Raw genomic sequence first — 23,631 nt, forward strand, 5'->3', positions numbered from 1 at the left:
ATTTACTTTTGAGTTCCTGTAAATTATAATTAAATTACTTAGTTACATAAGGAGGTTTTGTTCTGTGTGAGTAAGGTCTGATAAAGTTCAATCCGTTGGCAAGTTCTTTTTTGAGACATTGAAACCCAACCTGACATTTGCGACTGCTCCATTTACATCCAGATAAACAGTTGATAAGAACAGAAAATATGATTAATTAGGTACAATGCTTGAACTTCTTGGGTCCAGTTTGACCTTTCCAAGTTGATTGGTGAACTATAACTTACATAGTTTCTCGCCTAACAAATACCACAATCAACTATAATTGAATTATGACCTCAGTGCGGCAAATGTACATGGACCAGTAACACTATGATGTCTCTCCTTTGCTCTCAGTTTAAAAATGCTGATAGTCTGAATTGATTCATCTGCCATATACACAGTTGGTAGACATGGACTGTCTTTGATCCGTACAGGAACAGGGATGAGAGAGTTTGGCAATCAAAGTCAGTTGTGTTTGAGTATTGAATTACTACATGCATCCCCTCTTAACCCCAAAAACTGAATTTGATACATGATATTGGGGAAGAGTGGGAACAATTCTGAGATGACGGCATGAACTACAAAAGGCAGGAGGCTTCATATCCTCATTCCACTTGATTATATCCTACACGTGTCAAATCCACTGTGTTTGTTCTCAGTACCTCAGACTCTATCTGATTGATCAAGCCAACCATTTGATATTTGTTCTTCTTCTCATAACTGTGCTGGGCCAATAACCATTCTTATCTCCCTAAATCGATCAGGGAATGGTCTAATCTTCACACTTATCTTTCCCTAGAATCTTCCGTGGCAGAGCTGCGACAACAGCTGGAATACCGACAGATGTTTCTCCAACTACACACTCAATGATACAACCAACTTGACCAGCTCTGTGGCTGAGTTCTGGGAGTACGTCTTCAGGGTTTCATTATTGCTGGGTTCATTTGGGGGGATTGTGGTGGATTGGGGTCATAATGTGCAAGGTTCAATATCAGAATATTTTGATCACTCAGAAGCTCAGAAAGTTTCATCCACAACTACTAGGTTTGAGATCATTGATCCACCTCATGAGTCGCTATGAAATCGATAGTTGGTCCATTGATTGACTGCTTACTCTTGCCACAAACACGCCTTGTGCTGTCTTCAAATTTATGTATTTTTTCCCCCAGCCTGTCTTGTCTAGTTAGAGGTCTCCACAGACTGACCCCTCTGATATCATTTGATGTGACCTAGCAGGTGAAATGGCAATATGTGTGCACTGGGTAATCACACTGACAATAAAATTGACTTGGATTAAAAAGCCAATTCCAATGCCTTTGACATTGTTTTGCGTAAATATAGTAGATCGGATAATCCAATATGTGCCACCTGTTCAGAGGAATACTAGGAATTTGTATCAATTTGTATTGAAGCCTCACTTCTGCCAGGTAAGGTTTCCAAGGACAACTGTGTATTGTTCCGCTCTAATTGGTGAGTTGTGATTGGAAACAAATTTAAAAAGTTGTAATATTCAAATGTGCCAGGAAAGTGTAGCTAAAATAGGAAATTCAAAGGCCATAGCACATGGTTACTGAAACACTTACATTATTTAGATGCATTATTTAACCCTGTAGCAACTTACGTCCACTCACAAAAAGGTTCTGCACTGCTGCACTATTCCTTAAATTAACATGCACGTGTGTTGTTTAATACAAAAGTATTGAAACTCAATTACAATTTTTGTGGTTTATATCTTCTTTCAATAGATACAAAATAAAATGTTGACATTATTTTGCCTTATATTGGATCTATTTAGTTTAGTTTTCAGTTGCATTTTTTCTGGATATCTTTATTGTGCTAAATTGATGCATTACTTAGTGTGTGTTGACATTTCATTAACGAAAACCTAGTTGGAAAGCACTGCACATTTATGGGGGTTTGGGAACAATCAGAGACTGTGTTCAGCAAGATGGGTTTTATATATCTGCATTACACGTTTTTATATTACACATATATAATTTGTGTGTTTAAGACAGAGAGATATGTGTTGAGTATCTTAAGATGGTCTGGGCCCATCAAGTTGATTTTAGGAGCATAAACACCTTCATTTACTAGTGCAAACTCAGGTTTGTCAATCACACAATCCTAACTGCAGTAGATGAAAATGAACAGTAACATTATTAACACCATGATGTAATATTACACATACGAACGCCTGAGTAAAGTGGTGGGTTGTGGGCATCCCAGGGTAGCTTCCCTTGCCTCAGCTCTGATTACCATTATGAGGCTGGATTTTGACCTGTGCAGCATTTCCGTACATATTGGAAATCTGAGTTTTGCCACAGATGCCCCTTTGCAAATTTCCTCTAGTCCACTTCGACAACTTAATATACCATATTTAATCTGGGGGAAAATGCGGGATAAATTCTAACACATGCAAAATGTGGTGCACAATTTTGGATGGGGTGACCACTACCAAATTAATAAACACAATCTGGTTATCTCAAAACATAGCCGTGAGAGAATGGCGATTCTCCAATTAATATGCAGAGAGAATCTTGATTTCATTAAAGGCAACGGAGGCTAACATTATGCAATAACCTTTTGTTGCTGCCCCAACATTCAGCCCTTTAAAGAATAGTAATACATCATAAAGCATTTAGAATGTTCATAAAAGCATATATATATCCTTTGCACAAAGCCATCCTCCTTTTTTTGCTGCAACAAAACAGGAAACGAACCACTTTGAAGACTTCTGTTGAATTCTACGAAATATTATCTAAAACTAATGAAAAACGAAAAACTCACAATAAATGTAATCCAAGCTGCAAACCTCAGCATCATAAAAGAAATAGCTGTTCAAATAAGATACACTTTCTTTAAACATTTCCACAGATTTAGGGGCCGATTCTGATTTCGACCATTGTTCGGAGCCCCTCCGTCCGAATCAGAACGTTACGGCCGGAATCCTTTCCGACCGGGCCATTCCGATGGGCTCGGTCGGAAAGGAATCTGACTCGGATTTCCGGATGGCTGACGACAGGCTCAGAGAGCCCCTCTGCCATCCAGAAATCTCTCAGTACTCCCCCGGCCACCTCTTTACGACCGAGGTAGTACGATAGCAGTTTTTCACTGCTTTTTCATGACAGTCTTTCCGGCACGAAAAGGCAGTCGGAAACTGTCTTTGGGGGCCCCCAGTAGGGCCCCTATGGGTGCGAGGCTGCCAAATGGCGGCCTGGGGGCACCTATGGTGCCCCTCTGTGGATCCCTGCACCTGGTGGCAGGCATCTTGGGGTGCTGGGCACAGGGTGCAGGGATTACTGCACCCCTGCTTTTCACAATGCAAGCATGCATTCTGCTCGGAATGCATGCTCCCATTGTGAAGTATACGAGTGCGACCGAACCCTGTTTGGTCGCATCGTACTTGCAGGGCCGTAAACCGACGACAGCAGGTCGGTCGGTTATGGCTAAAGACCAATGTCGGACGGACCTAAGTCTGTCCGACATCGGAATCGGCCCCTTAGTGTTGAAATTCACCGTATTTAGATACTCACCATTTAAATACCACCCCTCAAGGGTGAGAAGAGTGGGATAATGTTAGCCTCCATTGTCTTGAATTAAATCAATATTCTCTCTGCATATTAATTGGAGAATACCCATTTCATTACAAGACCGGAGGCTACCATTATGCATTTTTAAAGCCATATAACGCTATATTACTAACATGCTGCACTGGTCTCAAATAAAACTTTGTAAAAGTGTTTGCTTTCGACCAGTCTGCTATTTTAAGTATTTCAGATAGGGAACCACCTGCCCAAAAGACCTTACGCCATAGCCCCTCTTAAGAATGGGCTCCAAACCTTGATCATAATCGTGCATACCCATCTGGCTAATGTGGCGGTAGTCACAGATTTATAAGGTTTTACATAGGATAAAAGCAGTTGGTCAACACCATCCGCTCTGAACTCTGAGATCTTGCTCTCATACTCCTTCATACAGCTTTCTAAGCACAATTTTTCACAATCATGGAAAAAAGGATAGAAGACTAAATTTTACATAGTTTTTGTTATTTTTTTTTTTTACATATTTTTATTGCCATTTTCATATTTCACACATCGTACATCATACAAAGTTATCGAATAGTGAAGTTAGACTGTACATTCCATGGTGGTACATAATATCTGTATATACTGGTGATACATCAAGTGGGAGCATAAACAACTTACAGATATATCGTGATGAGTGTACCCTGTTGTCGCAGGTTCCAGACATGGCACAGGAACTGGGGTGTAACGGGGCATAACCTAGGGAACGGGCATGGAAGAACCTCTCCAGAATCTCTAGCGAGGGTATGGAACGTCGTATGGGTAAGGCACCACTGTGACTCACGGTTGCCTATCAAATTCGATTCGACCTAAAGCCACGATAGCACCCCTGATGCTGGTGTTTGTGTGGAGTTCATGCTTACATAGTTTTTGTTATTTTCCAAATATCAAAGTGTACACCTCCTGATGAATAGAATATGTTAGAAAACTCTAGGGCTTTGATGTCTAACACTCTCCTAGAGGAAATTAAACTTGACAAGGTTGCCAACTTCATTGATATTTGTTTAAGAGAGAGGCAAGTATTAGTTGGCAGGGAGCTAAAGAGCTTGAAAATCAAATTGACGTCCCAGAGGATCTCATAACGTGCCTTAGGGGGCCTTTTTAACCTCACACCATTCATCACTCTTCTTATTAGAGCATTACTACCAATTTCCAAATTATTAACTAAAGCATGACAAGAAGAAATTGCAGATCTGTAACAATTTATTGTCCTATAGGAGAGTCCAGAATTAAAGAGATCCACTAGATAAATGGCTACCTGATGTACTGGGATTTCCACGGAATCCAGATCCCTTTCCTTGCACCAACTACACAATTTTTCCAAACACCCCTGTATTTTTTCCCTGTTCCTGGGGCCCATTATTCATCCAGTACACCTTTAGCTTCTCCTGAAAGCCTGAATATCTATTTGATCCCCTGAAATACTCCAAACAAGATGGTTCATCTTCCCCTCTAAGACCAAAGGGTGTTCATCTCCGTCTGAACCCTGTAGTAGACTCAGGGTTACCAGGACCAGACGTGGAATAGCTACTGCAAGTTCCATCACCCCCAGGAACCAGACCTGAGACCTCCAAAAGGAAATCAATAGAATAATGCTGCATCACTCTAACCTCACTTTCCACAACACTCTCTGAATCATGGAGGAGGGGGAAAGGCATATGCCTTGTCCTTGCCCCAGTGCTGAAGAAAAACGCCCACAGCCGCTACCTTTGGATCCAGCCTCTAACTGAAATACATCAACACTTGGAAGGATAGTTTGTTTCCAAATACGTCTACCTGAATTGGCCCCCATATATCTTGTATCATAGAGAAATCCTCTGGGTCTAACTTCCAATCGCTGGAATCCCAGAGAAATCTAGAATTCCTGTCCGCCCTTACATTCTGAAGACCTGGAATATGCTTCGCTCTTAACACAATCTTGTGTTCCCAACAAAAATACCAAATTTGTCTCACCAACTCTGCCAGTGCTTTTGACCTTACACCTCCCAATCAGTTTATATATGAAAATGCTGTGAAATTCGAATCAGTGTGTTTGAATTTATCAACAAATCCCTGAAACTCATTAAGGCATTCAGACCAGCCAACATCTCTAACCAATTTATGTGGAATGACTGTCCGTTTTGACCATTTTCCACATGCCTCTAAATTGTTTAGCCGTGCACTCCAGCCCCGGTTGCTTGCATCTGATTCCATGATAAAGTCTGGAACATTCCTGAAGATGACCTTGCCATTCCATGCTTGGTCATTCCTCAGCCACCATTCTAGAGCCTCTCGAGCGTCTTCTGACAGGGGAAGAGAATCCCCGTACCAGAAGCCATTCCATAACCCCTTATCTTCCCTCTAGGACTCTAATGTAGTGAGCCAGGGCAAATGGCCTGAATGGAGAATGATGAAAGACCCAGAACTCTTGACAGGTCTCTCAGAAATATTGTTTCTTTTGACAAATCTAATCTCACCTCCTTCTTTATTTTTGTCACTTTCTTGTGTGGAAGAATTAATTGAGATAGAATCGAATCTACTTGGAAACCCAAAAATTCTATTTTGTGTGAGAGGATCATGACAGACTCTCCAGAAGCTAATGTCCTTGACAGATGCTTCAGAAGCTTTAGTCTCTCTGAGACATAATAAGGATTTTGTCAAAATATCTAATAAGGTGAACTCCCCTGTGATTGAGCTAGCTTACCACAGGACAATGTACTTTGGTAAAAAACCACAGAACCATGGACAGCCCAAAAGAGGAGCAGAGGAATTGATGAAAAACGCACCTCCTTGTGCAGCCCAGATACTTCTGGCTGTCCTCGTCCATGGGCATCGTGAAGTAAGGATCTTTGAGGTCTAAATTTATCAACCATTTCTTGTCCTGCAATATGTCTCATGCCAGATGGATACCCTCCATCCTAAAATTTCTGTAGTTTAGAAATGAGTTTAATTCCCTTAAATTTACAACAGGGTGCCAACCTTTGTCCATCTTTTTTACTAAAAAGACTGTGCTCAGAAAGCACCCGGATGCCCCTTGTTCTGGGACACAAATTAATGCCTCTTTGTGTAGCATCCGGGACACCTCCAAGTCTTTGAGAGATATTTTCTATGCATACAACAAATCTTGGGTCTTACCAATTAAATTAGACACTCCCAAAAGTCTATTCTGAAGTCACCAACAGTCTCTAACACCCAAATGCCCTGTGTGATCTTCTAATTGTGAATAAGGAACCTCCCCCCTACATTTACAAGGGAAGAAGCTATATTGCTCACCTTGACATAATGCGCTTGAGGTCCTAGATGCGATTTCTTGGCATTCTCCCTCTCTGGGTCTACTACAGGGTTCAGACGGAGATGAACACAATTTGGTCTAAGAGGGGAAGATGAACCATCTTGTTTGGAGTATTTCAGGGGATCAAATAGATATTCAGGCTTTCAGGAGAAGCTAAAGGTGTACAGGATGAATCATGGGCCCCATGGGAAAAATACAGGGGTGTTTGGAAAAATTGTGTAGTTGGTGCAAGGAAAGGGATCTGGATCCCGTGGAAATCCCAGTACATCAGGTAGCCATTTATCTAGTGGATCTCTTTAATTCTGGACTCTCCTATAGGACAATAAATTGATACAGATCTGCAATTTCTTCTTGTCATGCTTTAGTTAGCTCTGATGTAGTTACCAAAGGTCCTCTGATCTTGAGGGTAAAAATGGGACATAAAGGACCCGCGACTGACAACCAGTCTCTCCTGTCAACCTGTCCAAAAATAGCCCACGAGCCATACTAGTGTGAGCCTTGCTGAAGACTGTGCAGGTGGAAACATATTTTCCTAGGAACTTCACAAAATTTTCCCAGAAAAGGAGACCTTTAGTATCACCCATGCCCTCTCTAGGGAACAGATCACCAGTTTTAGGGTTCATTCTCATTAACACCGTCTTTTGTCTTTAAGTAATCAGGCCTGCGTTTGCATTTCCCACATACATAAGGCACGTTGTGCCCAACTCCTTCAAAGGTCAATGGTTATTGTCCCATTTTTAACCCATGCATCCTCTGCCATATCTAGGATACAAGTAAGGGAGCCTGATATATGAAGGAATTTATTCTGGCATTGTTTCAAACCTTTTTCAAAACCCTTTCTAGGGTCCTTTCTGAATTTAAACAGAAATGTAATAATTTCTGGGTCCAATTTGGGTGTATTTCACACATTATCCTCTGTAGGACATTCTGTTCAAAGTAAATTGCGAGTTTCTTTGTCAAGTGACTACCTGACCCAATGTGTGAGGTACTTTGCCTTGTTCCATAGGCCACCATTCCACACTGCGTGGATGTTTAATTGTAGTGTGGTTAAACATTTCACCCTTAAAGAGATCCTTAATCTCATGGGATGTAGGGGCTTGATCCAGATCCCCATAATTAAAATCAATACTGCCCTGTAAATCAATACTGCCCTGTAAATCTTTTGTGCCATGAAGATCACTCCTTCCAATCATGCCGCTACAGACAACTTTTCTGTGTGGCCTGTCAAGTTGGCTTCTTTCATTTGTGCTGCTGGGAGCACCACTCTCGATTGAAGTGCAGAGGTTATCAGTGCTGTAGGCATGGTTAAATGCCTTATCCATATGTTTCCTCCAATGGGAAAACTTGCCCCCTCTCTGGGGAATCCCCGTCTGAGAAGGAAAAACAATTTTCCTCTAAAGAGGTCTCCCTCTTCCTCTCAGTCAATGAGTCATCCATAGCCTCTCTCAAAGAGGAACTAAGTTCCTCCTCTAAAAATCTTTTGATTGATTCTTGCATGGGTCTGGGGGTTAATGCTCTCCATATTTGGTATGATATATAACCAATATAATAGATCTTGGGTCCATCAGATGCCCAAAGAAGTTTACTCACTCTTTTTGTGCTTTTTAGGAAAAATAAATTGGATAATATGGCTTAGTAGTTGTTAAAAACCTTCCCCCAATCAATTGAATAGAATACTTTCTTCAATCAAATCCTACCTTTCACCACTAGGTGAAGGCAGAGCTCCTAGCATCCTAAATATGCTGTACTGCCAATGCCTGCCGATGTCCTCTTTCAGAAGCGCTGAAAACCGTTGCAGCCCTTTAGCAGAGATCTGTTTCCACAGTTACAAATCTTCAGAGAACATCAACATAAAGGAAGGACAGCTTCTGAGGCTGTCTCCTTCCTCTGCGAGTGCCCACTCATAAGCAGAACAACATAGCCTGGCTAAAGGACGTGATGCCGCCAGGCTACGAGAGATTGGTTGTTTGTTTCCAGGCAACTCCAGCGCTGCCTGGAAACCACGAAAAAGTTTAGTCTTTCTTTTTTTTGTTGGTAATTGCCCTATCCCTTTAAGGGCCTTTAATATAGACGGAGGGCGTGACACAGAGCTAACATGGACGCGCCCCTGCCTCGTGATTTATTCTGCTGTTTCATACGCCGACTTTTGGGAGCAGATTTTCATAATAAAAAACACTGGCGACAAATATCCCTATACCTGTAATGAATATAAATTCTTTGTTTTCTTTTTCATTTAAAACCGTGCCGATATTCTGTATCAATGCATAGATTACTAAAACCTACCTAGCCCGACTGCAGATTGGATGGGCATACATTCAAAAAAGCACAACAAAACACAACATCTTAACTGATATAATATTAAACATGACTTAAAAATACCTGGAAAGTAATCAAAAGCACAACAAATACCTGTATCTTGAAATAGCAAAGAAAACAGAAAGTCATGTATTTATACTTGTTGAGGAGCAGCTAATAAAAGAGGGGGATGACTTAGTGCACTGGATATTTATATGATTTTATGAACATTCTAAATGCTCTATGGTGTATTACTATTCATTAAAGAACTGCATGTTGGGGCAGCAATAAAAGGTTATTGCATAATTGTAGCCTCTGGTCTTGTAATGAAATCTCTGCTGAACCTCTAGTAGCTATGGCACATGCAGCAAGCAATCCCCCAGAAAAAACATAATGAGGAAGAAGACACCAACATTATTATGAGGGTATATGAGGAAATGGAGATATGATTTTTTGAAGCTTGTAGGCAAAAATCATACAGAAAAGTAAAGTACCATTGAAAAACAACTGTTTATAGTTCACCAAGACACAGGTGCAAATTCAGGTCGATCATGAAGAAGCAGATGCCGGAGTCATCAAGTAGATCATCCTGGTCAAAGTATATTTTTCCATCTATGTTCATTTGTTATTATTTAGCATTATATATTATTATTGTTCAAAATTCTGCCAGCCTTTATACAAGGTTTGCAATTTATAGTTACATTAAGTTTTAATGCAGTGTTTGATGCAGAAACATTTTACCACTTTATCACAGGAGTGGGTTTGTGGCAGTTGTGTTGTGAGTTAACCTCTTCAATGCCTATGACGAGCTGGTCTCGTCATGGGCCGCGGTTGCGCTGTGCCCATGACGAGACCAGCTCGTCATAAACCCCGCCCGCTAATACAACGGCCGGCACAGGGCGGGGAAAGGGGCGGGCACTGAAGGGGTTAAGAATATGTGTGCATGTTTAAGCAGCAGTACAAAAATAACACAGCACAATACTACAACAGCCAACAATACATTATAGCAAAGTTCCAAACTACAAAACAGCAGCACAATACAACACTACATAAAACTGTAAGGCAGGAGCTAAACATCAATATAGCAGCACAGTACAACATAATACACAATACAGTACAACATACCAACACAACAACGAACACATAAACACAACAACAAAGAAATAAAGCTCACAAACACAGCACAATAACACAATATGGGAACACAGCATCACAAACCAAGACTACAACCACCCAACAAAGCAACACAATACAAACAATACAACAATAAAGCAACATCTTAACAATTCAAGTGAGTTTTTGTTGCATGGTGTTAGTTAGTGTTGTTCCTTTGTGCTATTGTAGCATTGTGTTTTTGTTGTTTTGGGGAGTTTTTGTTGTCATATGTGTTACATGTCGTCATATGTGTTATATGTATGCATTATTTGTAGACCACGAATGCTGTACAGGGTCAAAAGCAAAGATAAAATCAGTAGGGATAGGTGGGTTCTGAAACTGGAAATTAAGTGTTACTATTTCGTGATGTAGTGTTCCTTGTAGAGGCTGAATATGAGGGAGGCAGAGATAGAGAGAAACAGGGAAACACAAGAGATGAATGAAGAGAAGGATCAGTGAACAGACAAAGTTAAAAGAAGGGAAGACAGGAAGTATGTGGAAAAGAATAGAATGAGTAAGAGAAATGAAGGCGGAGAAAGTGGAGAACAGAGAGGAGACTAGTAACACTGATAAGGGATGAGGGAACAGAAATCTCTAGAAAGCCACATGTGGAGCACAGCCAAAATGAAAAAAGAAAAAGGAAAGATGGAAAAAGAAAGACAGTAAGTTAGAAAGAAGAAAGGAATAAAGGAAGGAAGAGAGAGAGAGAGAGAGAGAAAAAAAAGAAAGAAAGAAAGAAAGAAAGAAAGAAAGAAAGAAAGTAAGAAAGAAAGAAAGAAAGAACGAAAGAAAGAACACATGACTGAGTGCGTAGCATGGACAGAAAATACATTTTGATAGAGGACAAGGGAGAGGAAAATGACAGGAATGAAATAAGCAGGGTAGTGAACGGATTCAAGCAGAAAATGGAAAGGAGACGAGAGTAGATACAGAAACCCAAAAGATAGAGTGTAAAGCAGATGTATGTAAAGGAGACAAAGGTAAAGATAGAATGGGAGCCTAGAGAGAAGCAAAAGGGGCTGCATAGCTGATTCAAAATAATCGAAAGGCACACTGATTCAAAGATAGTGTTCTACGTCCAGAAAAATAACTTTAGTTACCTTAAGACGTACAGAAGGAATTTACACTCAGAGAAGGCCATAAAAGACAGCAGAATACGTAACTATTCCTGACACAAAGACTCATATGTAGAACAATATTGCATTACCCATGAACCTTCCAAGTTTTGGCAATAAATGTAAACTAATAAGCCATTCCAATAACACGTTATTGAATTGAATAGAATTAAATTGTGTACAATTGAATTGAATGGATTCTGAGAAACAGGAATAGAGAGACAGGACTAGCATGGATAAAGAGAAAAACGGATGTGTATGTGCTGTGAAAATATAAGTGTAGTGGGGGGAGAAGGGTAGGTTTGGTGTGCATTTCGAATGGCTCTCAGAGAAAAAAGGGCAGGGTGCTGCCAGGCAGACTTCAGGGGCATCAGTGAAGCAGGGTGGGTTTTTTCGGCTCGGAAGAGGACTGCCGATCATTTTTTCACAGATGTTTCTATCCCAAAAGAGAATCGTGTGGGTATTGCAGAGCAGCGCCCGTCTGCAGTAGGTGTGTTATGTCTGTTGGTTTCAGTAATGGAAACGCAGGGTTGCTACCAGCAAAGCGTTAACAAACATGTTGCTGAGAGACATGGAAATGAAACCAAAGGCAAGAAGACAAGAGAGACATGAACGATAACATGGGTGTGCATGGAAAGGAGAAATAGGGACGGGAAAAAAGTTAAAGTTAATAAAGGGAGTGAGGAGAAAAGGCAACGGTGCATCGAGATCCAATATGTGTGTCTGTGTGTGTTATGTGTTTTGGCATGTTGCACACATGGAGACCAGACCCATTTTCACAGCATTGGTAAATCAGTGAATCGCCATCAGTATTAGGCCTCGGACATTATGATGTCCGGCCCCCCTAGTGGGTTTACATATTTTAGAGCGATTGTATTTGAAATATGAAAGTGCAGAAACATTTCCCCACAATTTGATATCCCAGCATCAAATTGTGCATGGAATCCAGTCTTAGAAGAGGGAGGGGGACAGATCTTAAATGGATCAGTTCCACGAATTGAGCCCCAGTGTAATGTGCTGACTTTGTCCTGGGGTGCAGTTTGCCGATACTCGACACACTCAGCAGAGCCAACACTTTGTTTTCTCTCAACTGAGAGCAGCAACTGCAGGGTGTGAGGAAGGTCTCTTAATTTCAGCTGAGCTCAACACAAAGGCCTCATTTAAAGAACAATCAGCACTCTATTGTGTGATACTCATCCTGGCAGGGAGCAAGCTGGAGCCTAACACCTAAAAACCCAAGCCATGGAGGCAACAAAAACTCTGAGCTTGCCATTTCAAAAGTGGCTATTGGAAAATCTGGAATTTGGGGTCAGGCTGGTGACTTTTCCAAACTTCTATGTAAGAGATATGCATGTCCGTAATAATGACAGATGTATCTGTCTATATGACTGATTACACTAATTCCTATTGATATATCACTTACAAATAAGTGTTTATTCCTATGCAGAAACCATTTTTAGCAACCAAATCATGTTCTAAACTTATCCCACGCATGCTGCTCCTTGATGCCGTTTCAGAACTCACAAATCTAAATTACACTGACGTTAACATGTGACATACAAGAAACACAAGGATCTCTTCAACAAATGCAGTAACCTATGGAGCTATCTCCAGCCTGTTGCTCACTGAGATATGCAGCAATGAGATTAACTCACTATACTATTTCATAATAAATCAAACCTGTGAGTAGTCTGCACACATATCTCCCCGGCAAGTGCATTAACCAGCAGCGTTAACTTCATGATCCCTGCAGGAAGTGGTACAATTCTGTGAGACAATTTATAATGCACTCTGCTTGTGAGAAATTAAATAAGCCAGAACAGATGTAATATAAAGTGTTCTTTTTGTCGGTTTCTTTAGGTCAGATCTTTTAAAAAATAATGGAACTGCACTCCTCATGCTTCGCCTGAGTGCAGTCATGCGCATGCACACACACACACACACTTCCGCACAGTCAGCATGCATTTACAGAAATCTTGTGAGGTCTGTTACTGAAATCGCGTTGACTAATGAAGAGCAGAATTGTTATGCATTGGTAGACCTACATGTGGGTCCTAGTAGTTTAATTGCACAGAGGCTACAGGCCTAGACATGGGATCATTGGGTATATTGTGTCGAGAAGAGAAATGTGTGCCAGCAAAACGTATTTGTGCTGGCAGAGCTCTGCATGTCCCTCTGTTGGAATAAGAGCAAGTTCCAAAAGCTAGGATTACGGTTTACCGGCAGACAATTTAGTCAAAGATCAAATTTGCTGCAGATAAGGATTAGGCTTTGCAGTGTCTTTGATATCATGCGCGCTAGGACCCTTGCGGTTCTGGGTGGACTCTAAACAGAAATGACGTTATCTGCTGGGAGGTGTTAAGGTGTGGTTATGCGCAGTGCATAATCACATGTTGAAGAATAAGGACATCTGTTGCAGTGCTCTGTTTGTGGCGTGTTCATTTGCATGCCCGTGGGCTGAAGAAGACGCTTCCTCTGCAGACGAGTAGGGGATACTTGCCCTAAAGATACAAGGCTGCTCTCCCTGAAAGTTCGCAACAGTACAGCAAACTGCTTGTGCATGCCTTGTGCACCCCAAAGCGAGGCAAAGCAGTTTGCGGTTGGCATACGTAGAGTCAAAGCCCCGCTCAAGCCCATATATAGCCATCAAAAAAGTTGAAGGCCCTGCAGAGGATTACATCAAAAAGCCCACAAGAACCCACTGGTAAGGCTAAAAGAAGACATACACAGAGCCATCATTCACACAAAGCACATGCTAAAGGCAGTGAGGACCAGGTACAAAAACAAAAATGTACTTACTGGCACAGGCGATTAAAGCGCCACACGACCTCCAATCGGACATAATGACCCAGGCACCAGGCTGATGGGTGCAAAAGTTTCAGGTGGCATCCTGTCCAATGAACACTGCCTGAACAGCATATACTCTCAAAGGAAGTAGAAGGAAGCAAAAGATACACCGCAGCTACATTCCTGAATCCACAACCACTGTTTTGACACAGCGAAGAAACTGAACATTGGTGCCAGGTGGGCTGCATGGATTGAAACGCTCGATGACTTCAAAAGATGCACTAGAAGAAGAACACAATAAGAAAATCATTAAATATTTAAATACCATTCCGGGGATGATGAGAAAGAAGTGCTAAAGAAAGTCTCACAAACTGATGCAATATCAAACTAAAGATAAAAGAAGCGTTGGAAGCCAAGTTCAATCCAATGTCAAATGTCGACTATGAAAGGTACATCTTCAACCAAGCACAAAAAGCTGGTGAAAGGGATGTATTTGTTGAGAGACTTGATGCACATATCAAAATCTGTAAGTTTTGTGACTTTAATGATGAAGTGGCCATGCACCTCAGAGTCACTGGTAGCTCTCTTTCAGACTCCTTCAGGAGAGGCATGTTGAGAGCGACAGTCAATTTAGAGAAAATGGTAATGGCTCCAAGGGCAGAAGAAGGAGCAGATCAACAAGCTGCTGATATGGAAGCCGGAATAGTGCACAATGAATCAATGTTTATAATGAAAAGCAAGTATAGGCACAAAATCGATTCACACAAGTCAACGTCTCCGAAGAAGAAAAAGTTATGCTTCCGATGTGGGTTTTTCTTTCCACATGAAAGTAAATGTCCAGCTATAGGACAGATATTCAAAGACTGCGTGAAAGAAAACCTCTTCATAACTGTCTGGAAAGCGAAAGAGAAGCCGAAAATGTATCACAGCGAGAAGAGAAAATGGATGCCAGAAGGTTCCAGAAGCATTCCAGCCATGTCCACAGAAACATCAGTTACAAGAAGAAAGTAAGCAAAATTGATTGTCGTCAAGTTCATCATATAAATGCTCTGCAACATCATTGCTAGCGAAGAAGACAGATGTGCGTTGATGATATCAACTAAGGAACAACATGCACATGTAGGATTAGCTGCTTGCAAAAAAGATCACAAGTTAAAAAGGAATCCTCAAACAAAGCAGCAAAATTAATTTGGACACTGTCCCAAAATTACATTAAAGGTGAACTGTTGCCCCATAACCTTCATTATAGATAGGCGTGTCGACTAATATCATGCCAGTAGAAACTTTCAACAGCTTATCTCCTGTGCCAAGCCTCACCCTGTCCAACACAAAGGTATACATGTGGGCTGCTTCTAAATAATAAGCCATATTTGTTAAGAGCGAACATATCACACCCTAAGGGTTCAAGGTGATGGGGGCCATTGGGGAGATTAAGTCAGCTATTGCCCAGAGTCACATGATGCTGAGCTGAGCTGCTGCTTACGAGGATCTAACTGTGATTCCCACGTTCCGGAGTCAGCCGCTCTGAACGCTGTGCCACACCTCTCTCTTCTTAACAGTTACAGAGTCAAGGGTCATTTTCAGCAACCATGCGACATAAAACAAAGACAGTACAAGTGCAAATTATTGCCCTTTAAGGAACGTCATCTAGTGCATGCCTACTTAGCCTTGCCACTGCTGCTGACATAGGACTGATATCTCTCAAGTACAATCTTCGTGTTCATTCTGAAGTTGTGAGTCAGTTTCTGTCATTGTTTCATGGCCTAGGAAAACTCAAGAAAATGAAAATGCAACTTCATATTAATGAGGGCATCTTCCCTGTTGCCCAACGGCAACGCACTGTCACTTTTCACTTGCAAGAAGATGAGAAAGAGCTAGAAACACTGTTAAAGCTTGATATCATTGAATGCTCGACCGGTTCTACACCATGGGTCTCGCCCATAGTTCTGGTGCCAAAAAAGGACAGTTGAGGTGCAGTGTGCATTTGTGCTGACATGCGCCAGGCCAACAAAGCAATTGAGAGAAAAAGGCATCCTGGTCCCCACATAGCGGACATGATCATGCAACTGAACGGAGCCAAAGTCTTCTCCTATCTTGACCTGAAAAAAGGATACCATCAACTCAAGCTGGAAGAGAACTGTAGGTATATTACTACTTTTAGACTCATGTTGGTTTGTTCAGGTTCAAAAGACTGAGTTTTGGAGTGTCTTCTGCTGCAGAGATATTTCAGGACTGTAGGAAAATGACCCTCCATGGAAGGTCACCCCAAACTTTTTTGCCTTCCCTCTCCTCTTTTTCTGACCTTCTTTTTGTTGGCTTTTGGACTCTGGGCACTTTACCACTGCTGACTAGTGCTGGTGTGCATGTGCTCCCCTCTAAACATGGTATATTTGGTTTATACCTCTTTGGCATATTTGATTTACTGTGTCTCTAGTAAAGTGGTATATCGTTTACCCAGGGCCTGTACTTCAAATGCTACTAGTGGGCCTGCAGCATTAATTGTGCCACTCACCTAAGTAGCCTTTCAAACCTGTCTCAGGCCAGCCACTGAAATGCCTGTGTGTGCACTTTACTGCAGCTTTGACTTGGCAGCTAAAACTACTTGTCACCCCTAAGGTAGGCCGTAAGTAACTCTAAGGCGTGTGCCATGTAAGTAAAAGGTAAGACATGTACCTGTATGTTTTGCAGGTCTGGGTAGTGACAAATAGACTATTTTGTGTTTCACTACTGTGAGGCCTACCCCTCTGGTAGGCCAGCATTGGGAATTCATTAATACACTTTTAATCTGTCATTTCTAATCATAGAGGAGTAGCTATTTCATGTTTCATATGTTTGGAATGGTAATGATGAATTCTCCTTACTGGTGAAGTTGAATTTCACATTATTGTTTCAGAAATGCCATTTTTAAAAAGTGGACTTTTCTCTCTACTGGCCTGCGAAATTGCACATGGGTCTGATAGTCTAGCGAAAACATTTAGGTGAAATGGAGTGGAAACAACCCTAGATTATATTCTGTTAACCCCACACTCACCAGAAGGGTCTGTAAGCTTAGTCACGTATTTAATATTTTTAGTGACCATGCCTTAGTCTCAGTAGAAATTAAGAAAATCTTACCAATGAGACATTACAGTATAAATGTTGGTGTCCCAAGAGTAGCAAGAAGAAATGGGATACAGTTAAAATGGGGAAAGACAGATAAAACTCGGTTTATCCCGGATCTGGTATCAAAATCATAGGATAAAATCACAGTGTGTTTGAATCTGGAAGCCGCACCAGTTGATGTGGTTCATGCTTTCTGTGGAATCCTAGGAGATATTAAATCAGGGTTAACAATTGGTGGAAATCCTACCGGGACAGAGGTAAAGACAGGATGGTTTGACTCATCCTGTACAAAGGCAAGGGCAGGTCTCCTCAACGAGCTAAGAGTTAAACCCAGAAACCCTGCGCTAATAAAGATTCTCCGTGCCTCATATAAAGTGGCCAGGAAAAATAGGGAAAAGGAGATCAGGGAAGAACTATGGGACGATTTAGATAAAGCCGCCCAATCAGGGAATAGCGGGGAGTTTTGGAGATTGATAAATGTCCCTTATTAAAACTCCAACAGACCCATCGCTAGATATAGACGTTGGAGAGGACGCGTGGGTCGCACATTTCGAAAAAAATGTGGCCGACCCAGACGCCTACGTCATCGATTATCCACCTCCAATAGATACTGAAACCCAAACCCTCACCTTTTCTTATAGCGAGGTAAGGAGAGGGCTGGAAGCATGTAGTCTGGCCAAAGCACCTGGGCCTGACGGCGTGCCCATAGACATATTCCGTTGAAAATGTAGATCTATGGTCACCACTTTAGACCAACGCCATGAATAGTATTACCCGGGTCGGCCCCCCTTTATCTTGTTTATCTTGGTCTTCGGGGGTGATCGTCCCTATCTATAAAAAAGGAGACAGGTCTGATCAGAATAACTACAGACCAATCTCCCTGCTGGACACAACATCTAAGCTAATGGGTCGACTCCTATTGTCAAGGCTAGAAGCCTGGGCAGGGGAAAATAACATCTTAATTCAAGCCCAATATGGATTCCAGCAGGGGAGAGGAATGGTGGAGGAAACTCGCGCAAGGTAGAAAAAGGGTCAAGGAGAGGGGTCTTACAGTCTTAAAATCTTTTGCAAAAAAACTGGGGGCAAAACCATTACCTACGATCAAAAATATATACTAGGCACAGGTAAAAGCAGCGGTAACTTATGGAGCAGGAGTGTGGGGGGTGGCGGATCCAACTATACTGCAGGTGACGGAGAATATATTTTTTAAATCTGTGGTAGGTCTCCCCCCCTCCCTTATGAATTGTATATTACACATGAGTTGGATTTCCCCCATATTGTAGAACAGATAAATTTGGCACCATTACTTTTATGGCACTCTACATGGAGGAGGGAATCTGTACCGCTTACTTAACTAATAATAAAGAACTGTTTAGATATGGTTTATTGGAAGAATTCCAGGTGGTTAAGATATGTGGAGCAGACCCTAAGTGAGATTGGCCTTCCAGAACTTTGTAAGGATCCGACAACATGCAAGGTTATCACGAAGCAGAAACTAACGAATAGTTTATGCAAGATGGCCGAGTATAAGAGGAATTAATTGGCTAAAGGTAAACAGACTTTTTAGTTATATTGTGAAAACACCCCAGTCACTGAGGCTCGGTTCTCCTACTTAGCCGCATCTAATATGCCACAACATCGATACATTCTGTTAAGGTTTAGAACAAACCTCATCCCGTGTATGTTGGGCTATCCCGATAAAACCTACAGTATTAATGAGTTAATTAATTGCCCATGTGACAATGCATCAGAACAATCCATAATGCATTTAATTCTTTTTTGTACTTTTTATAAAAAAGAAAGGGAAACTTATCTAAAGCCACTGTTAAAGAAAGCTAGATTCACACAGTGTCGGGTGGCTTTATATGCTTTAAAGTCTTTACCAGACCCGTTTGTTTGTTTTTCAATGGCTTCTTTTTTATGGGCATGCTGGAGGAAGAGAAAGGGGATGGACGTCAGATTAGTATCTTGATTTTTATAATATTAATTGATTTATATATTGTAAGGTTTTCTCTTTTTAACTGGGGGTGAATAATGAGAGAATTCCAATGATTTTAGATTGTGATTTTAATGCATTGGGGACTAAAAGTGCATTTTAACGAATTGGGGAATTAAATTGTATTGTAATAATGGGAAGCTAAGATATATTATGTATTTATTCTTTTATGAACAATTTTTTATTTTGATCGAATAAAGATTTCATTGGCATTGACTGCCCTTACTGCACTTTGTGTCTAACAGCCTGTCTCCCATTCATGTCTGGGTTGGGTGACAGCTACACTTTGAGCATTCCCTCTAGACAGTCACAAAAACAGGAAGGTGAAGATCATCTGCATTCTGAACACTCATCAGCATTCATATTGGTCTTCCTGGGTAGGGAGGAATGGGAGGGGCTGACACACTTCAAAAGGTAGTGTCCTGTCCACACACAAAGCACTGATATACTCCCACACACATAGCCTGGCAGACAGGATGGGTTTGAAAGGGATCCATGTGCACTTCAGAGAGTTCCTTTGAATTCACCCCCTATATCAAGGTACTTTGGTTGGGTATAAGTACAGGGTCTCTGACCCCCCCTAAAAGCAAACACTTCTGGATCTTGAATTGAACCTCTGTCAGAAGGACTGCCGTGCTGCTTAAAGGACTCAAATTGACTGCGTTTCTACTTGTTGTCCTGCTGCCTACTGCCTGCTGCTCCCTGACTCTGCTGGAAGCACTCTGCCTTCCCTCCAAGTGATCTCCAAGGGCTTGCTGGCTTGCCTCCTGTTCTTCTGAAGTCTCAGGGACACAAAAGACTTCCTACAATTCTGCTGGTGCTGCTGGACTCTGCCTTCTGCTCCCTTGCCTGAGGTGCCCCCCCGCGTTCTGGGTCTCAGTAGTGGGTTCTGCAGCTGTTTTCATTGAAAACTGATTCATTGCATCGACTGCATGAGACATTCTGCCACATCGCCCTTCAATGCCTACATAGAGGCTGCCTGTCGACAGCAGTTCCACAGCCTACGTGGCTCGGTGATGATGCTCAGCGCAGCTCAACCATGATGTATTGAATTCAGTCAGTCAGTCAAGAATACTTTATTCCGTTGCAGAGACCCAACAAAGCGAAGATATCAGGTAAAAACAATATTGGAAATCACTTAATTCTTCCTTAATAAGTCTATTACAGAGAATAAATGTGCAAAATAAGCAAAGCCTCACAATTACTAATATAATTATATTAGCAGCCTAATAGCCGTTCTATTACATGGAATCTCACAGTATTAAATGATCTAATTAATATTTTTAAAATCCTATAATCGAGTTCCTATGAAAATAGTGAGTGATATGAAATTCAACCAGCCAGCCTTCCCTAGGAAGTATGCACTTTATACCCATAATGATAGTTCTGGGTCCATGAAACCAGTATAGATTCTCGCTTCCACCAGAAATTCACCATGTAGCGGCTCGCTGCAAATACAATTAGATCTGATGTATAGGTTACCTGGTTACTCTGACTTTCAGGACGTATCCAATTCTGTCTGCAGCCCAAGTACTCTGGACACAAAAACAAGACATGCTCTTTGGTCTCAAAATCAACCTCAAAGGTTATACATACATTAAATACTGTATTTCAACCAGATGTAAAAGCTGTCAGTGGTAAACAACCAAACCAGAAGCGTAATTTTTAGATTTTGTCCAGTGTTTATGTGATACTATCCAGAAAGGGCTCAAATGATGGAAAAAGTGTAAGTTCCAGAAATTGGTTGGTTTGCCACCCGTTAATTCCACAGGCAACAACTTGTTCATGAATAAAAGCCCAGTACCAAGATTTCAAAACATCAACATCAGCTTTCCTGAGTGTGGTGGGTTCATCCCATTTTCTTTGTAAACCAATTTTCTGAAACCAGTTACAAATAAATTTGAGCCAAGGTACCCGAAGAGCATTAGGTCTTTTTACAAATTCTTTCAGTGAGTTCCTATACTCATGGAGCTCAGCTGTGACCCACAGACAGACCCAATACCTCAGTGGTTTAAGCGCAGCCAGGGTAGAAATTCTCCTGATACCAAAATTGTAAAAAAAAAAGTGGTATTATAGGAGTACTGAGAGGATAGCCAGTAAGCTGCATTGCAAAGCAATTCTTGGCAACAGCCAATTGTCGTGTATCAGTAATCCCCCATATCTCTGCCCCAAATAACACAGCACTCTGAGCTTTTACACAATGTGCTTGTAAAGCAAGGGAGACTGAACTTCAAAAAGTTGCCATTTGTAGTCAAAGGATAGCCCTAGATCTATGCTGAATAAGGAGTGCCCCTTGTAAAACAATCTCCCCATGATGCAGGCATCCCTGCACCATGGTGCAAGGGTGCCTGCGCCGGTGCACGGCAGCAGGGGAAGCACAGAGATGCAACATATTGTTGTAAATATGTCGCATCCCTGTGCTTCAAAACTAACGTAGTACGGCACAGCAAAATGACTTGCGGCACCGCGCTGCGTTAGTTTCTTGTAGATCTGCCCCCTAGATGAACGAGTTGAGAAAGAGTTGAAAGCATGCCACCAATGTAACTGTTTATCCCCCAAGGTGACACAGTATTCACTGACAATGCCTGACATTCCTGCTCGTGCCTAGGAGACAGTTCCATTTGATTTCTTTGGGCCTCTAGGAAATGGACATCATCTCACGGTAGTCATTGACGAATATTTGCATATGATATATATGAGCACCCTCAAGAGGTTAATTCAATGAGCATCAATAGAAGGAAACGATCTAACCCAAGCCAAGTGTCAAGCCTCTCGTGCCTATCAATCAACTCCTCACTCCACAATTTGGGAGAGCCAATGGAACCAAACTACCACAATGGACATCGGAACGATCGATGAATTCCAATAAGGTTTGTGTCGCACACACTATTTGAAAATGCAAAATGAAAACATATGCTGATCAGTGCCTATGCGCCCAGGAAACAGTCTTTGATAAAGAGGACTGGGTACCGGTCAAACAGAAATGGAAGCGAAAAACAGACAGTACATTTGCTATCGACCCTTTGGGGGTTGCAACACGCAAAGGACACATGGTGACAGCGCATCGTCCCAGAAAGTCCACCACAAGAGACTTGTCACACTTTAAACACCTACCTCAGTATTCGTCAGCCCCTGAGAACATGAGCAAGGCGGTCCGCCTGAATTTCCAGATCAAACATCTGAGCCTATTTCATTGGTGCATAATCAGGGTGCCTCTCAACTGCCTCAACCACCAGACCTGGAAGATCAATGTGAGCGCCTTGATGACTCATTGAGGAAATATGATGTTAATGTTCTTTGTACTTTTTATTTAAAAAAGGGGGGGGGATATAGTGTATTTGATATCATGCGCACTAGGGCGTGAGGGTCAATGTTCTTTGTTTTCCTTTGATACCACTAGGCTTCTTCTTGTTGTACCAAATAGAAAAAAGTACATTTGACTAATTGCTCCTTGGCGTAAGGTTTCCTCCAGTGAAGCCAACAAAGGGACCACCAGCAGAAACACGGTGGTCAGCCGGACTCTAAATCAGTTTGGTGGACTGGGTAGTCTGCTATGTAATCAGCCCCTGAGTCCTCTGCGGTACTTCCCTCATGCAAGTCTGATGAAGCACCATGAGTGCCAAAACATGTTGAGTCAGTATATATTTACATTACACAAAGAGAGTGTTCAATGATGCAGTAATAAGCAGGAAGCTTTAAAGCTGCTGTCTTTTCTTCTTAAAATACATGTGTTTTTGCCTGTAACCTGACAGTGATGCACTGGGTGTGATGCTACCGTCCATAAAATAAACAATTGGGAAGTGTTGGACAGCGTAACATTTGTAATAGACAAGACTTGGTTGATCTCCCAAAATTCCAAGACAATTAATGTTTTGTGAATACACAATGTGAATTAACAGATGTAAACCAAGTCATATTAGCACCTAAGTTACGCCGAGGTGCCAAATTGGCTTCTTGATGTAAGCCCACTGATGTCACATTTTCAGACTTATTCTATATTATCAGGTGCACTTTTCGAGCAAAATAGAGAAATCACAACTTCAAAATAATGTCAAATGCGACCTTACACCACCTAAAACACAAAAAAGCCCAGTCACGATTTTCAATATGAATCATCTAATGAGTGTCCCAGACATACTCTTGTTAAGAAGGAACTGTACCACTTGAGCGTGAGAAGCCAATCCACCATCTCACCATGAGGGAAAAACAAAATTAGCACTTTCTCACACAGATTTCTGACAAATACCTATCATTATGTGCTATTAGTTTATGACAATTTGCTCTTGTAAATAGACTTGCTCACAT

The 23,631-nt window shown here is 41.5% G+C and overlaps 1 protein-coding gene across 2 annotated transcripts in view; it reads left to right on the top strand.

Annotated features, from left to right (window-relative positions):
- Positions 1-23,631, top strand: part of LOC146854882 (sodium- and chloride-dependent GABA transporter 1-like) — a 510,325-nt gene that overhangs the window by 294,002 nt on the left and 192,692 nt on the right. For both annotated transcript variants that reach the window (XM_085652291.1, XM_085652290.1), the window contains one exon: positions 821-930. In XM_085652291.1, the coding sequence (XP_085508417.1) occupies positions 821-930 (110 nt within the window). The remainder of the gene's footprint in view (positions 1-820; positions 931-23,631) is intronic.

This window comes from Triturus cristatus, chromosome 4_1 (genome assembly GCF_964204655.1).
Source record: "Triturus cristatus chromosome 4_1, aTriCri1.1, whole genome shotgun sequence".
In the NCBI taxonomy this organism is placed as follows: Eukaryota; Metazoa; Chordata; class Amphibia; order Caudata; family Salamandridae; genus Triturus; species Triturus cristatus.